Source organism: Taudactylus pleione, unplaced genomic scaffold (assembly GCF_031769625.1).
Source record: "Taudactylus pleione unplaced genomic scaffold, aTauple2 ptg000390l, whole genome shotgun sequence".
NCBI lineage: Eukaryota > Metazoa > Chordata > Amphibia > Anura > Myobatrachidae > Taudactylus > Taudactylus pleione.
In genome coordinates this window covers 2748595-2767186 of record NW_028284791.1, presented here as the reverse complement: position 1 = coordinate 2767186, position 18592 = coordinate 2748595, and the positions used below count along the sequence as shown (strand labels likewise).

General features: G+C 41.8%; 1 protein-coding gene across 1 annotated transcript in view; it reads right to left on the bottom strand.

Annotated features, from left to right (window-relative positions):
• Positions 1 to 18592, bottom strand: part of CHRDL2 (chordin like 2) — a 189559-nt gene that overhangs the window by 13662 nt on the left and 157305 nt on the right. Inside the window, exons 7-8 of the mRNA XM_088445827.1 lie at positions 9686 to 9857; positions 5263 to 5457 (exon numbers count right to left, since the gene is read on the bottom strand). Of these exons, the coding sequence (XP_088301953.1) occupies positions 5263 to 5457; positions 9686 to 9857 (367 nt within the window). The remainder of the gene's footprint in view (positions 1 to 5262; positions 5458 to 9685; positions 9858 to 18592) is intronic.

Sequence of the window (18592 nt, the reverse complement as noted above, 5' to 3'; positions counted from 1 at the left end):
TGCCATGACCTTCATGAACACTCTTGGTGCTGATGAAAGACGGAAAGGTAAGGCCTGAAATTGAAAATGAGAGGCCCGCACTGCAAACCAAAGGAATGCCAGATGAGGAGGCCAAATGGGAATGTGGAGATAAGCATCCTTTATGTCCAAGGATACGAGAAACTCGTCCCTCTTGAGCCCTGCAATGACAGACTGCAGGAACTCCATTCTGAACTTGAAGATCCGCAAATAAGGATTGAGATGCCTCAAGTTCAGAATGGGTCTCACTGAGCCGTCCAGCTTGGGAACTACAAAAAAGCTGCAATAAAAGCTTTGACCCTGCTGATGGATAGGGACATACACTATTACTCGAGAACACAGTAGCTTTTCTATTGCTTCCTTTATTACAACCCGTTTGTTCGCTGATGCTGGCAAACCGGACCTGAAAATCCAACTTCAACCCCTGAATAATGATGTCCTGGACACATGCGTCCTGGCAAGACTTGATCCAAACTTCTTTGAAATTGCGAAGGCGAGCTCCCACCCTGGGGTCCCCCAGGAGAGAAGGGAGCGCGTCATGCCGGAGCCTTAACTGAAGCCTTATCCTGCTGGGAGGAGGATGCAGTGGCTCTACCCCTGCATCTGGAACCACGGGAGATTTTGGGAGCTCCTCTGTCACAACCCCTGAATCTCTCTGGGATACGAAAGGACGGTCCAGCAAAGGGTTTCCTAGGAGGAGATGCAGCAGATGGGAGATAAGTGGACTTACCACATGTGGCTTGAGATATCCACTTATCCAGTTCCGTTCGAAACAGAGCTTCTCCTGTGAATGAAAGCTTCCATGGCTCTCTTGGATTCTGCATCCACCTGCCACTATCAGCCACAGGGCTATACGGGCTGAGACAGCCAAAGCCGAGGATCTAGAGGAAAGACTACAAATATCTTTTGAAGCCTCTCCAAGAAAAGAAGCAGACTCTGCAATCTGTTCCGAGGAACCAGATCCTCCGTCGGCACACCAGTCTTAAGGCCCTCAGCAAGCTGCGTAGCCCATGCTTCCACTGCCTTGTTGACCCAACAGCTGACTAATTCGGGTCGAAGGGACACCCCCGCTACAGTGTACATAGACTTTTAGGTAGTTTCTAACTTCCTGTCAGAAGACTCCTTTAAAGAAACTGCTCTTGGAACAGGGAGCACAGTCATTTTAGACAGACGTGACACTGAAGAGTTCACTGAAGGTGCATAATTTCCTGCTCTCTGCAGGAAAGAGATAGTAGGATAATAGTTTACGTGAGATCTGAAACTTTTTATCAGGATGTTTCCATGCTGAGGTAAGGATCTCGTCCAATTTCTCAGACACTAGAAAGGAGGCTGCTAGTCTTTGCTTCTTATTAAAGGTAGACGGCCTAACTTCCACAGGGTCCATGTCCTCAACATGTAACACCTGGCGTATAGCTGCAATCAGCGCCTCTACCCCCTGATATACAGGCTCTGCCTCCTCTGGTGCTTGATCCTCTATAGGGTCATGTAACACCCCTTCCTCTGTATCATGCATGTCGTCCTCTTCCAGATCATCCCACATAAGGGGATTCGGTATTAGTCTCCTAGCAGGGACACTAGAGGACTATGCCACGGGAGGAACCTGGGCTGACATAACCCTTTCGAGTCCTTCCACAGGCCTGGCTAAAGACCGAGCCCAATCTGGTTCAGAGAAAGCAGACCTCTGAGATCTTTCAACTTCTCTCTCTCCTTGCGAGAAGCTTCCAGCTCTGCAGACATTTGAGACATGACTGATGTAATTTGAACAGCCCAAATAGGGCATTGTGGAGATGCTGCAGTCTGTGTTTCTGAAACACACTTCTCACACAACAGGGAACTGGAGTCCCTGTGTAAACTTCTCTGCACAATTCTTACAGGAGAAAGCTTTTTGCGCAGCCTTAGACCCCTCTGAAGTCATGCTACCAATTCACTGTTCACACACACACACACACACACACACACACACACATAGTAGTGATACACACAAACACACACAGAGACTGTTTAGAAAAAAGAGATTAAGGGCATATTATGCTATTAACCCAGCCCAACCAGCGCTAATGCAGAGACCAGTGCTTTGTAACACAATATAATGTGCTGTAATCGCTGTGTAAACACAGTCTAACCTGCTCTTCACAAGTCTAAACCCACTGTGCAGTCACAATCTGGGCAGACAGGTCTCTCTTCTGCGTTTGTCAGCAGCCTGTGTCTGCTAAAATAGCCACCAGCCTCCTTCTGGGAGGCAGGAGCAGAAGTGTGTGTTAGGCTCCGCCCTTGCTGCTTTTTAATGCCCGCCTGTCATTTTCTCCTGGTCACCCTGCTACTCAGGGTGCCAGGAGTCACTAACCTTCTTGCTGCCAAATCCTGCCGGCGGCGGACTGAGCTAATGGGGGACCGTGACGAGCGCCGCACACAGCATGTCTGGGTACCCCCCAGAGACAGTGGTCTCTGTTGCTGAAGACCCCAGCGCACGCCGCAAACAGCGGCGGTGAGGTCTCCCTGGCAGCACCAACGAAGCAGACAGGCAGGGGCAGTGAGCTGCCTGTCTGATCCTCTTGCTGATCGAGGATCCTTGATTATTAGCAGAGAGCTCTTTGTATGTGACCAGCTCCCTTGGCACAAAATTAAGACTGACCTGTAGTGGGGTATATAGGGGACAGAGCTAGCTACTATTCAGATTTATTAAAGTGCCAGCTCCCGGTTATCCCACATCTATACCCAACTGTACTGAGACTCCAGTGTCCCCTAGTGGATGAAGGCGAAATACTAGTGGGATTATACGCCATGGGCTATATATGTATATGACTAGAGGATGTATATTTTATGGACATGTCTGACAAAAACTGATTGTTAATCACACTGTGGAAAAAGCCAGGAGAAATATCTAAAAAAGACAAGAATATTGGCATTAGTTACAGATGGCAGGGATAGTGCGCCTGTGTCAGTCCTAATATTGGCATTTATTACAGATGGCAGGGATAGTGCGCCTGTGTCAGTCCTAATATTGGCATTAAATACAGATGGCAGGGATAGTGCGCCTGTGTCAGTATTAATATTGGCATTAGTTACAGATGGCAGGGATAGTGCGCCTGTGTCAGTAATAATATTGGCATTAGTTACAGATGGCAGGGATAGTGCGCCTGTGTCAGTCCTAATATTGGCATTGGTTACAGATGGCAGGGATAGTGCGCCTGTGTCAGTACTAATATTGGCATTAGTTACAGATGGTAGGGATAGTGCGCCTGTGTCAGTACTAATATTGGCATTAGTTACAGATGGCAGGGATAGTGCGCCTGTGTCAGTCCTAATATTGGCATTAGTTACAGATGGCAGGGATAGTGCGACTGTGTCAGTATTAATATTGGCATTAGTTACAGATGGCAGAGATAGTGCGACTGTGTCAGTATTAATATTGGCATTAGTTACAGATGGCAGAGATAGTGCGCCTGTGTCAGTCCTAATATTGGCATTAGTTACAGATGGCAGGGATAGTGCGCCTGTGTCAGTCCTAATATTGGCATTAGTTACAGATGGCAGGGATAGTGCTCCTGTGTCAGTACTAATATTGGCATTAGTTACAGATGGCAGGGATAGTGCGCCTGTGTCAGACCTAATATTGGCATTAGTTACAGATGGCAAGGATAGTGCGCCTGTGTCAGTCCTAATATTGGCATTAGTTACAGATGGCAGGGATAGTGCTCTTGTGTCAGTACTAATATTGGCATTAGTTACAGATGGCAGGGATAGTGCGTCTGTGTCAGTCATAATATTGGCATTAGTTACAGATGGCAGGGATAGTGCGCCTGTGTCAGTATTAATATTGGCATTAGTTAAAGATGGCAGGGATAGTGCGCCTGTGTCAGGCCTAATATTGGCATTAGTTACAGATGGCAGGGATAGTGCGCCTGTGTCAGTCCTAATATTGGCATTAGTTACAGATGGCAGGGATAGTGCGTCTGTGTCAGTCCTAATATTGGCATTAGTTACAGATGGCAGGGATAGTGCGCCTGCGTCAGTCCTAATATTGGCATTAATTACAGATGGCAGGGATAGTGCGCCCGTGTCAGTACTAATATTGGCATTAGTTACAGATGGCAGGGATAGTGCGCCTGTGTCAGTACTAATATTGGCATTAGTTACAGATGGCAGGGATAGTGTGCCTGTGTCAGTCCTAATATTGGCATTAAATACAGATGGCAGGGATAGTGTGCCTGTGTCAGTATTAATATTGGCATTAGTTACAGATGGCAGGGATAGTGCGCCTGTGTCAGTCCTAATATTGGCATTAGTTACAGATGGCAGAGATAGTGCGCCTGTGTCAGTCCTAATATTGGCATTAGTTACAGATGGCAGGGATAGTGCGCCTGTGTCAGTATTAATATTGGCATTAAATACAGATGGCAGGGATAGTGTGCCTGTGTCAGTATTAATATTGGCATTAGTTACAGATGGCAGGGATAGTGCGCCTGTGTCAGTCCTAATATTGGCATTAGTTACAGATGGCAGAGATAGTGCGCCTGTGTCAGTGCTAATATTGGCATTAGTTACAGATGGCAGGGATAGTGCGCCTGTGTCAGTGCTAATATTGGCATTAGTTACAGATGGCAGGGATAGTGCACCTGTGTCAGTGCTAATATTGGCATTAGTTACAGATGGCAGGGATAGTGCGCTTGTGTCAGTGCTAATATTGGCATTAGTTACAGATGGCAGGGATAGTGCGCCTGTGTCAGTGCTAATATTGGCATTAGTTACAGATGGCAGGGATAGTGCGCCTGTGTCAGTACTAATATTGGCATTAGTTACAGATGGTAGGGATAGTGCGCCTGTGTCAGTACTAATATTGGCATTAGTTACAGATGGCAGGGATAGTGCGCCTGTGTCAGTGCTAATATTGGCATTAGTTACAGATGGCAGGGATAGTGCGCCTGTGTCAGTGCTAATATTGGCATTAGTTACAGATGGCAGGGATAGTGCGCCTGTGTCAGTACTAATATCGGCATTAGTTACAGATGGCAGGGATAGTGCGCCTGTGTCAGTAATAATATTGGCATTAGTTACAGATGGCAGGGATAGTGCGCCTGTGTCAGTACTAATATTGGCATTAGTTACAGATGGTAGGGATAGTGCGCCTGTGTCAGTCCTAATATCGGCATTAGTTACAGATGGCAGGGACAGTGCGCCAGTGTCAGGCCTAATATCGGCATTAGTTACAGATGGCAGGGATAGTGCGCCCCTGTCAATCCTCACCCTGGCAGATCTTGCAGCACTTTCCGTCCACCTTCTCCGGATAATCACATGGATATTCCTCTGGACAGGTCACTCGCTGACAGTCCTGGCTCCCGTCCTTACACGTGCACAGAACACATGGGATAGCGCCAAAGGTTCGGAACACTGGATGCCAGACCTCTCCATGGGAGTAAGTCTTCCCGTTATATATACAGGCTGGAGGGAGAGAATGCTCAGGTCACCATCAGTCTCACATAGGCTCCACCATAGTGTGCGGTGTATCCTGCAGCATAAAACCAACCCCCATATAGTCATCTCCTCCCTTGGGCATGGGGCACAGGGGCGACGTAAGGACATTTGCACAGTGTAATTCTGAGATTGTGTTAAAGTGGCCTCACTGCACGTGTGTCTTATTTTGGGTTACGCACATCACAGAAATACGTTCCACAGCGAGTGCAAGATCTGCGCTTGCACAGGATCGGTGCGGTTTTACAGTTGCAGACACGCCCAGTGCGCCACAGTGTAGTCATAAACTACACCCAACATTTTATTAGAGAGGCAGAAGAGCATTATGGAAGCATTGGGTCCGCAGCTCCGTAAAATAAATAACCATGCAGACCAGGAGCGGCGCACGGGCACCTCAATTGTCATTTGAATAACTGTCTAACAAATATAATAACCATTGAGTGAGAGGTGCGGGGCGGCGGGGAGTGGAAAGCGATAGGAAGCCCATAGGCTTCTATAGGGTAACGCCAGAAAAACCTGTCGTTACCCTCGGCATCGAAAATAGGGCGGCTGGGGCTTTATTAAATATGAAAATGCGGTAAAACCCCCGAAAACAGGGTTTTTAGCGCATATTTCCTTTAGTACATCCCGGCCTCAATGTCTGTCACTGAAATCAGAATGCATCTATATTATTGTTTATTATGAACAATAACAATAATACGACTACTACTACTAATAATAATACTACTACTAATAATAATAATAATACTACTACTAATAATAATAATACTACTAATACTACTACTACTAATACTACTACTACTACTAATAATAATAATAATACTACTACTACTAATACTACTACTACTAATAATATAATAATAATACTACTACTAATAATAATACTAATAGTACTACTACTAATATAACAATACTACTACTAATAATACTACTACTAATAATACTAATAGTACTACTACTAATAACAAAACTACTACTACTAATAATACTACTAATATAATAATACTACTAATAATACTACTACTAATAATATAATAATACTACTACTAATAATACTACTACTAATAATACTAATAGTACTACTACTAATAACAAAACTACTACTACTAATAATACTACTAATATAATAATACTACTAATAATACTACTAATAATAATATAATAATAATACTACTACTACTAATAATAATACTACTAATAATAATACTACTACTAATACTACTAATAATAATACTAATAGTACTACTACTAATAACAATACTACTACTAATAATACTACTAATAATAATACTACTACTAATAATAATAATAATACTACTAATACTACTACTACTACTAATAATAATAATACTACTAATAATACAACTACTACTAATAATAATACTACTAATACTACTACTACTACTAATACAACTACTACTACTAATAATACTACTACTAATACTACTACTAATACTACTACTAATAATAATACTAATAGTACTACTACTAATATAACAATACTACTAATAATAATACTACTAATATAATAATACTACTACTAATAATAATACTACTAATAATAATATAATAATAATACTACTAATACTACTAATAATAATACTACTACTAATAACACTACTAATAATACTACTAATAAAACTACTAATAATAATAATAATACTACTAATACTATTACGAATAATAATGCTACTACTACTACTAATAATACTACTACTAATAATAATGCTACTACTACTAATAATAAAACTACTACGACTACTAATATTAAAACTACTACTAATAATACTACTAGTACTAATAATAATGCTACTACTACTAATAATAAAACTACTACTAATAATACTACTAATAATAATAATGCTACTACTACTAATAATAATATTACTACTAACTACTAATAATACTACTACTAATAATAATTCTACTAATACTACTACTAATAATAATGCTACTACTACTAATAATAAAACTACTACTACTACTACTAATACTACTACTAATAATAATACAACTACTAATAATACTACTAATAATAATACTACTACTAATAAAACTACTACTAATACTACTACTAATAATAATGCTACTACTACTAATAATAAAACTACTACTACAAATAATACTACTACTAATAATAATGCTACTACTACTAATAATAAAACTACTACTAATAATACTACTACTAATAATAATAAAACTACTTCTAATAATACTACTAATACTACTACTAATAATAATGCTAGTACTCATAATAATAAAACTACTACTACTACTACTAATAATACTACTACTAATAATAATGCTACTACTAATAATAATACAACTACTAATAATACTACTAATAATAATACTACTACTACTAATAAAACTACTACTAATACTACTACTAATAATAATGCTACTACTACTAATAATAAAACTACTACTACTACTACTAATAATACTACTACTACTAATAATAATGCTACTACTACTAATAATAAAACTACTACTAATAATACTACTACTAATAATAATAAAACTATTTCTAATAATACTACTAATACTACTACTAATAATAATGCTAGTACTCATAATAATAAAACTACTACTACTAATAATAATACTACTAATAATAATACTACTACTAATAACAATACTACTAATAATAATACTACTAATAATAATACTACTACTACTAATAATAATACTACTACTACTACTACTACTACTAATAATACTACTAATACTACTACTACTACTAATAATACTACTAATAATACAACTACTACTACTAATAATACTACTACTAATACTACTACTAATACTACTACTAATACTACTAATACTACTACTACTAATAATACTAATAGTACTACTACTAATATAACAATACTACTACTAATAATACTACTAATATAATAATACTACTACTAATAATAATACTACTAATAATAATATAATAATAATAATACTACTACTACTACTAATAATAATAATACTACTACTAATAACACTACTACTAATAATACTACTAATAAAACTACTACTAATAATAATAATACTACTAATACTACTACTAATAATAATACTACTACTAATAATAATGCTACTACTACTAATAATAAAACTACTACGACTACTAATAATAAAACTACTACTAATAATACTACTAGTACTAATAATAATGCTACTACTACTAATAATAAAACTACTACTAATAATACTACTAATAATAATAATGCTACTACTACTAATAATAATATTACTACTTACTACTAATAATACTACTACTAATAATAAAACTACTACGACTACTAATAATAAAACTACTAATAATAATACTACTACTAATAATAAAACTACTACAACTACTAATAATAAAACTACTAATAATAATACTACTAGTACTAATAATAATGCTACTACTACTAATAATAAAACTACTACTAATAATACTACTAATAATAATAATGCTACTACTACTAATAATAATATTACTACTTACTACTAATAATACTACTACTAATAATAATTCTACTAATACTACTACTAATAATAATGCTACTACTACTAATAATAAAACTACTACTACTACTAATACTACTACTAATAACAATGCTACTACTACTAATAATAATACAACTACTAATAATACTACTAATAATACTACTACTACTACTAATAAAACTACTACTAATACTACTACTAATAATAATGCTACTACTACTAATAATAAAACTACTACTACTACTAATAATACTACTACTAATAATAATGCTACTACTACTAATAATAAAACTACTACTAATAATACTACTACTAATAATAATAAAACTACTTCTAATAATACTACTAATACTACTACTAATAATAATGCTAGTACTCATAATAATAAAACTACTACTACTAATAATACTACTACTAATAATAATGCTACTACTACTAATAATAATATTACTACTACTACTAATACTACTACTACTAATAATGCTACTACTAATAATAATACTACTAATACTACTACTAATAATAATGCTAGTACTCATAATAATAAAACTACTACTACTACTACTAATAATACTACTACTAATAATGCTACTACTACTAATAATACTACTAATACTACTACTAATAATAATGCTACTACTAATAATAATAATATTACTACTATTACTACTAATAATACTACTACTAATAATAATAAAACTCTCACCCTTTTTGTGCTTTTCTTTCATGAATATTTTCACGGTTGTCCCCCCTCCACCGCCTTTCTGCTTAAAGCTGCGCGGGTTGAACCCCAGGGATGAGCTGATGACCGTGGATTCCGTTGCCCCCGGCGTTCTCCTATTCAGCAGGTCGCTCAGACATTGCTCGTTTGAGTGCCTCTATGTGAGCGAAACATAAAACACCACTTTACAATGCATGAAAACGCTCTGCGCTGACGGATCGTGGGCCGGATTAAGCCCGCATGTACTATTCACTAATCGATGCTAATCTATTCTCATGGGGGAACCTTATATTGCCGGCTATAACACACGCACAAGTCTACACAAACCGTGTCTCCGTCTCCTATGAAAGCCTCATTCTTCTGCCTGTAAATATTGGGTAATATTACAGATGGTGGTGATGTCATCTGCTTATATTCCATTAGAGATAAACATTATATGTATATAGATATATATATATATATATATATATACACACATATATATATATATATATATATATAAATTTATATATTTTTTTTTATATTGAGGCAGGGTCAGCATAATTCCATATGAAGTGAACGTGGAATGTCAGGATATCTCAGGTTTGGAAGGGTACAAGCAGTAGGACTGAAGGATCCAGTTCAGGTATTGCCTCAATCAGGTGTCATCTAATTAAGCTGCACCTGTAATCAGCCTGTAAGAATAGTGTGCAGAGTACAGAATGGTGCCTCTGACAGTGACCAGCACGCAGAAGCGGGTGTGTGGGATGTCAGGGCCACTGTTCCTGTGTAACTATGAGCTGCTGCTGCTGCTATGCTGACTATTCCTGTGTAACTATGAGCTGCTGCTGCTATGCTGACTATTCCTGTGTAACTATGAGCTGCTGCTGCTGCTGCTATGCTGACTATTCCTGTGTAACTATGAGCTGCTGCTGCTGCTGCTGCTATGCTGACTATTCCTGTGTAACTATGAGCTGCTGCTGCTGCTGCTGCTATGCTGACTATTCCTGTGTAACTATGAGCTGCTGCTGCTGCTATGCTGACTATTCCTGTGTAACTATGAGCTGCTGCTGCTATGCTGAATATTCCTGTGTAACTATGAGCTGCTGCTGCTATACTGACTATTCCTGTGTAACTATGAGCTGCTGCTGCTATGCTGACTATTCCTGTGTAACTATGAGCTGCTGCTGCTATGCTGACTAGTCCTGTGTAACTATGAGCTGCTGCTGCTGCTATGCTGACTATTCCTGTGTAACTATGAGCTGCTGCTGCTATGCTGACTATTCCTGTGTAACTATGAGCTGCTGCTGCTATGCTGACTATTCCTGTGTAACTATGAGCTGCTGCTGCTATGCTGACTATTCCTGTGTAACTATGAGCTGCTGCTGCTATGCTGACTATTCCTGTGTAACTATGAGCTGCTGCTGCTATGCTGACTGTTCCTGTGTAACTATGAGCTGCTGCTGCTATGCTGACTGTTCCTGTGTAACTATGAGCTGCTGCTGCTATGCTGACTGTTCCTGTGTAACTATGAGCTGCTGCTGCTGCTGCTATGCTGACTATTCCTGTGTAACTATGAGCTGCTGCTGCTATGCTGACTATTCCTGTGTAACTATGAGCTGCTGCTGCTATGCTGACTATTCCTGTGTAACTATGAGCTGCTGCTGCTGCTATGCTGACTATTCCTGTGTAACTATGAGCTGCTGCTGCTGCTATGCTGACTATTCCTGTGTAACTATGAGCTGCTGCTGCTATGCTGACTATTCCTGTGTAACTATGAGCTGCTGCTGCTGCTATGCTGACTATTCCTGTGTAACTATGAGCTGCTGCTGCTATGCTGACTATTCCTGTGTAACTATGAGCTGCTGCTGCTATGCTGACTGTTCCTGTGTAACTATGAGCTGCTGCTGCTGCTATGCTGACTATTCCTGAGTAACTATGAGCTGCTGCTGCTGCTGCTATGCTGACTATTCCTGTGTAACTATGAGCTGCTGCTGCTATGCTGACTATTCCTGTGTAACTATGAGCTGCTGCTGCTGCTGCTATGCTGACCATTCCTGTGTAACTATGAGCTGCTGCTGCTATGCTGACTGTTCCTGTGTAACTATGAGCTGCTGCTGCTATGCTGACTGTTCCTGTGTAACTATGAGCTGCTGCTGCTATGCTGACTATTCCTGTGTAACTATGAGCTGCTGCTGCTATGCTGACTATTCCTGTGTAACTATGAGCTGCTGCTGCTATGCTGACTGTTCCTGTGTAACTATGAGCTGCTGCTGCTATGCTGACTATTCCTGTGTAACTATGAGCTGCTGCTGCTATGCTGACTATTCCTGAGTAACTATGAGCTGCTACTGCTGCTGCTATGCTGACTATTCCTGTGTAACTATGAGCTGCTGCTGCTGCTATGCTGACTTTTCCTGTGTAACTATGAGCTGCTGCTGCTGCTATGCTGACTATTCCTGTGTAACTATGAGCTGCTGCTGCTGCTATGCTGACTATTCCTGTGTAACTATGAGCTGCTGCTGCTGCTATGCTGACTATTCCTGTGTAACTATGAGCTGCTGCTGCTATGCTGACTATTCCTGTGTAACTATGAGCTGCTGCTGCTATGCTGACTATTCCTGTGTAACTATGAGCTGCTGCTGCTGCTATGCTGACTATTCCTGTGTAATTATGAGCTGCTGCTGCTATGCTGACTATTCCTGTGTAACTATGAGCTGCTGCTGCTATGCTGACTGTTCCTGTGTAACTATAAGCTGCTGCTGCTATGCTGACTGTTCCTGTGTAACTATGAGCTGCTGCTGCTGCTGCTGATATGCTGACTATTCCTGTGTAACTATGAGCTGCTGCTGCTATGCTGACTATTCCTGTGTAACTATGAGCTGCTGCTGCTATGCTGACTATTCCTGTGTAACTATGAGCTGCTGCTGCTGCTGCTATGCTGACTATTCCTGTCAAACTATGAGCTGCTGCTGCTGCTATGCTGACTATTCCTGTGTAACTATGAGCTGCTGCTGCTATGCTGACTATTCCTGTGTAACTATGAGCTGCTGCTATGCTGACTATTCCTGTGTAACTATGAGCTGCTGCTGCTATGCTGACTATTCCTGTGTAACTATGAGCTGCTGCTGCTATGCTGACTGTTCCTGTGTAACTATGAGCTGCTGCTGCTATGCTGACTATTCCTGAGTAACTATGAGCTGCTGCTGCTGCTATGCTGACTATTCCTGTGTAACTATGAGCTGCTGCTGCTATGCTGACTATTCCTGTGTAACTATGAGCTGCTGCTGCTATGCTGACCATTCCTGTGTAACTATGAGCTGCTGCTGCTATGCTGACTGTTCCTGTGTAACTATGAGCTGCAGCTGCTATGCTGACTGTTCCTGTGTAACTATGAGCTGCTGCTGCTATGCTGACTGTTCCTGTGTAACTATGAGCTGCTGCTGCTATGCTGACTATTCCTGTGTAACTATGAGCTGCTGCTGCTATGCTGACTGTTCCTGTGTAACTATGAGCTGCTGCTGCTATGCTGACTATTCCTGTGTAACTATGAGCTGCTGCTGCTATGCTGACTATTCCTGAGTAACTATGAGCTGCTACTGCTGCTGCTATGCTGACTATTCCTGTGTAACTATGAGCTGCTGCTGCTGCTGCTGCTATGCTGACTATTCCTGTGTAACTATGAGCTGCTGCTGCTGCTGCTATGCTGACTATTCCTGTGTAACTATGAGCTGCTGCTGCTGCTCTGCTGACTATTCCTGTGTAACTATGAGCTGCTGCTGCTGCTATGCTGACTATTCCTGTGTAACTATGAGCTGCTGCTGCTGCTGCTATGCTGACTATTCCTGTGTAACTATGAGCTGCTGCTGCTATGCTGACTATTCCTGTGTAACTATGAGCTGCTGCTGCTGCTATGCTGACTATTCCTGTGTAATTATGAGCTGCTGCTGCTATGCTGACTATTCCTGTGTAACTATGAGCTGCTGCTGCTATGCTGACTATTCCTGTGTAACTATGAGCTGCTGCTGCTGCTATGCTGACTATTCCTGTGTAACTATGAGCTGCTGCTGCTGCTATGCTGACTATTCCTGTGTAACTATGAGCTGCTGCTGCTATGCTGACTATTCCTGTGTAACTATGAGCTGCTGCTGCTATGCTGACTGTTCCTGTGTAACTATGAGCTGCTGCTGCTATGCTGACTATTCCTGTGTAACTATGAGCTGCTGCTGCTATGCTGACTATTCCTGAGTAACTATGAGCTGCTGCTGCTGCTGCTATGCTGACTATTCCTGTGTAACTATGAGCTGCTGCTGCTATGCTGACTATTCCTGAGTAACTATGAGCTGCTGCTATGCTGACTATTCCTGTGTAACTATGAGCTGCTGCTGCTATGCTGACTATTCCTGTGTAACTATGAGCTGCTGCTGCTATGCTGACTGTTTCTGTGTAACTATGAGCTGCTGCTGCTATGCTGACTATTCCTGTGTACCTATGAGCTGCTGCTGCTATGCTGACTAGTCCTGTGTAACTATGAGCTGCTGCTGCTATGCTGACTATTCCTGTGTAACTATGAGCTGCTGCTGCTGCTATGCTGACTATTCCTGTGTAACTATGAGCTGCTGCTGCTATGCTGACTATTCCTGTGTAACTATGAGCTGCTGCTGCTATGCTGACTAGTCCTGTGTAACTATGAGCTCCTGCTGCTGCTGCTATGCTGACTATTCCTGTGTAACTATGAGCTGCTGCTGCTATGCTGACTATTCCTGTGTAACTATGAGCTGCTGCTGCTATACTGACTATTCCTGTGTAACTATGAGCTGCTGCTGCTGCTGCTATGCTGACTATTCCTGTTTAACTATGAGCTGCTGCTGCTATGCTGACTATTCCTGTGTAACTATGAGCTGCTGCTGCTGCTATGCTGACTATTCCTGTGTAACTATGAGCTGCTGCTGCTGCTATGCTGACTATTCCTGTGTAACTATGAGCTGCTGCTGCTATGCTGACTATTCCTGTGTAACTATGAGCTGCTGCTGCTATACTGACTATTCCTGTGTAACTATGAGCTGCTGCTGCTATGCTGACTATTCCTGTGTAACTATGAGCTGCTGCTGCTATGCTGACTAGTCCTGTGTAACTATGAGCTGCTGCTGCTGCTATGCTGACTATTCCTGTGTAACTATGAGCTGCTGCTGCTATGCTGACTATTCCTGTGTAACTATGAGCTGCTGCTGCTATGCTGACTATTCCTGTGTAACTATGAGCTGCTGCTGCTGCTATGCTGACTATTCCTGTGTAACTATGAGCTGCTGCTGCTATGCTGACTATTCCTGTGTAACTATGAGCTGCTGCTGCTGCTATGCTGACTATTCCTGTGTAACTATGAGCTGCTGCTGCTATGCTGACTATTCCTGTGTAACTATGAGCTGCTGCTGCTATGCTGACTGTTCCTGTGTAACTATGAGCTGCTGCTGCTATGCTGACTATTCCTGAGTAACTATGAGCTGCTGTTGCTGCTGCTATGCTGACTATTCCTGTGTAACTATGAGCTGCTGCTGCTATGCTGACTATTCCTGTGTAACTATGAGCTGCTGCTGCTGCTGCTATGCTGACCATTCCTGTGTAACTATGAGCTGCTGCTGCTATGCTGACTGTTCCTGTGTAACTATGAGCTGCTGCTGCTATGCTGACTGTTCCTGTGTAACTATGAGCTGCTGCTGCTATGCTGACTGTTCCTGTGTAACTATGAGCTGCTGCTGCTATGCTGACTGTTCCTGTGTAACTATGAGCTGCTGCTGCTATGCTGACTATTCCTGTGTAACTATGAGCTGCTGCTGCTATGCTGACTATTCCTGTGTAACTATGAGCTGCTGCTGCTATGCTGACTGTTCCTGTGTAACTATGAGCTGCTGCTGCTATGCTGACTATTCCTGTGTAACTATGAGCTGCTGCTGCTGCTATGCTGACTATTCCTGAGTAACTATGAGCTGCTACTGCTGCTGCTATGCTGACTATTCCTGTGTAACTATGAGCTGCTGCTGCTGCTATGCTGACTATTCCTGTGTAACTATGAGCTGCTGCTGCTGCTATGCTGACTATTCCTGTATAATTATGAGCTGCTGCTGCTATGCTGACTATTCCTGTGTAACTATGTGCTGCTGCTGCTATGCTGACTATTCCTGTGTAACTATGAGCTGCTGCTGCTGCTATGCTGACTATTCCTGTGTAACTATGAGCTGCTGCTGCTATGCTGACTATTCCTGTGTAACTATGAGCTGCTGCTGCTATGCTGACTATTCCTGTGTAACTATGAGCTGCTGCTGCTGCTATGCTGACTATTCCTGTATAATTATGAGCTGCTGCTGCTATGCTGACTATTCCTGTGTAACTATGTGCTGCTGCTGCTATGCTGACTATTCCTGTGTAACTATGAGCTGCTGCTGCTGCTGCTGCTATGCTGACTATTCCTGTGTAACTATGAGCTGCTGCTGCTGCTATGCTGACTATTCCTGTGTAACTATGAGCTGCTGCTGCTATGCTGACTATTCCTGTGTAACTATGAGCTGCTGCTGCTATGCTGACTGTTCCTGTGTAACTATGAGCTGCTGCTGTTATGCTGACTATTCCTGTGTAACTATGAGCTGCTGCTGCTATGCTGACTATTCCTGAGTAACTATGAGCTGCTGCTACTGCTGCTATGCTGACTATTCCTGTGTAACTATGAGCTGCTGCTGCTATGCTGACTATTCCTGAGTAACTATGAGCTGCTGCTATGCTGACTTTTCCTGTGTAACTATGAGCTGCTGCTGCTATGCTGACTATTCCTGTGTAACTATGAGCTGCTGCTGCTATGCTGACTTTTTCTGTGTAACTATGAGCTGCTGCTGCTATGCTGACTATTCCTGTGTACCTATGAGCTGCTGCTGCTATGCTGACTAGTCCTGTGTAACTATGAGCTGCTGCTGCTATGCTGACTATTCCTGTGTAACTATGAGCTGCTGCTGCTATGCTGACTAGTCCTGTGTAACTATGAGCTGCTGCTGCTGCTATGCTGACTATTCCTGTGTAACTATGAGCTGCTGCTGCTATGCTGACTATTCCTGTGTAACTATGAGCTGCTGCTGCTGCTATGCTGACTATTCCTGTGTAACTATGAGCTGCTGCTGCTGCTATGCTGACTATTCCTGTGTAACTATGAGCTGCTGCTGCTATGCTGACTATTCCTGTGTAACTATGAGCTGCTGCTGCTATGCTGACTAGTCCTGTGTAACTATGAGCTGCTGCTGCTGCTGCTATGCTGACTATTCCTGTGTAACTATGAGCTGCTGCTGCTATGCTGACTATTCCTGTGTAACTATGAGCTGCTGCTGCTATACTGACTATTCCTGTGTAACTATGAGCTGCTGCTGCTATGCTGACTGTTCCTGTGTAACTATGAGCTGCTGCTGCTATACTGACTATTCCTGTGTAACTATGAGCTGCTGCTGCTATGCTGACTATTCCTGTGTAACTATGAGCTGCTGCTGCTATGCTGACTAGTCCTGTGTAACTATGAGCTGCTGCTGCTGCTATGCTGACTATTCCTGTGTAACTATGAGCTGCTGCTGCTATGCTGACTATTCCTGTGTAACTATGAGCTGCTGCTGCTATGCTGACTATTCCTGTGTAACTATGAGCTGCTGCTGCTGCTGCTATGCTGACTATTCCTGTGTAACTATGAGCTGCTGCTGCTATGCTGACTAGTCCTGTGTAACTATGAGCTGCTGCTGCTGCTATGCTGACTAGTCCTGTGTAACTATGAGCTGCTGCTGCTATGCTGACTATTCCTGTGTAACTATGAGCTGCTGCTGCTATACTGACTATTCCTGTGTAACTATGAGCTGCTGCTGCTATGCTGACTGTTCCTGTGTAACTATGAGCTGCTGCTGCTATGCTGACTATTCCTGTGTAACTATGAGCTGCTGCTGCTATGCTGACTATTCCTGTGTAACTATGAGCTGCTGCTGCTATGCTGACTATTCCTGTGAAACTATGAGCTGCTGCTGCTGCTATGCTGACTATTCCTGTGTAACTATGAGCTGCTGCTGCTATGCTGACTATTCCTGTGTAACTATGAGCTGCTGCTGCTATGCTGACTGTTCCTGTGTAACTATGAGCTGCTGCTGCTATGCTGACTATTCCTGAGTAACTATGAGCTGCTGCTGCTGCTATGCTGACTATTCCTGTGTAACTATGAGCTGCTGCTGCTATGCTGACTATTCCTGAGTAACTATGAGCTGCTGCTATGCTGACTATTCCTGTGTAACTATGAGCTGCTGCTGCTATGATGACTATTCCTGTGTAACTATGAGCTGCTGCTGCTATGCTGACTGTTCCTGTGTAACTATGAGCTGCTGCTGCATTGCTGACTATTCCTGTGTAACTATGAGCTGCTGCTGCTATGCTGACTATTCCTGAGTAACTATGAGCTGCTACTGCTGCTGCTATGCTGACTATTCCTGTGTAACTATGAGCTGCTGCTATGCTGACTATTCCTGTGTAACTATGAGCTGCTGCTGCTGCTATGCTGACTATTCCTGTGTAACTATGAGCTGCTGCTGCTATGCTGACTATTCCTGTGTAACTATGAGCTGCTGCTGCTGCTGCTGCTGCTATGCTGACTATTCCTGTGTAACTATGAGCTGCTGCTGCTGCTAAGCTGACTATTCCTGTGTAACTATGAGCTGCTGCTGCTGCTATGCTGACTATTCCTGTGTAACTATGAGCTGCTGCTGCTATGCTGACTATTCCTGTGTAACTATGAGCTGCTGCTGCTATGCTGACTATTCCTGTGTAACTATGAGCTGCTGCTGCTGCTATGCTGACTATTCCTGTGTAATTATGAGCTGCTGCTGCGATGCTGACTATTCCTGTGTA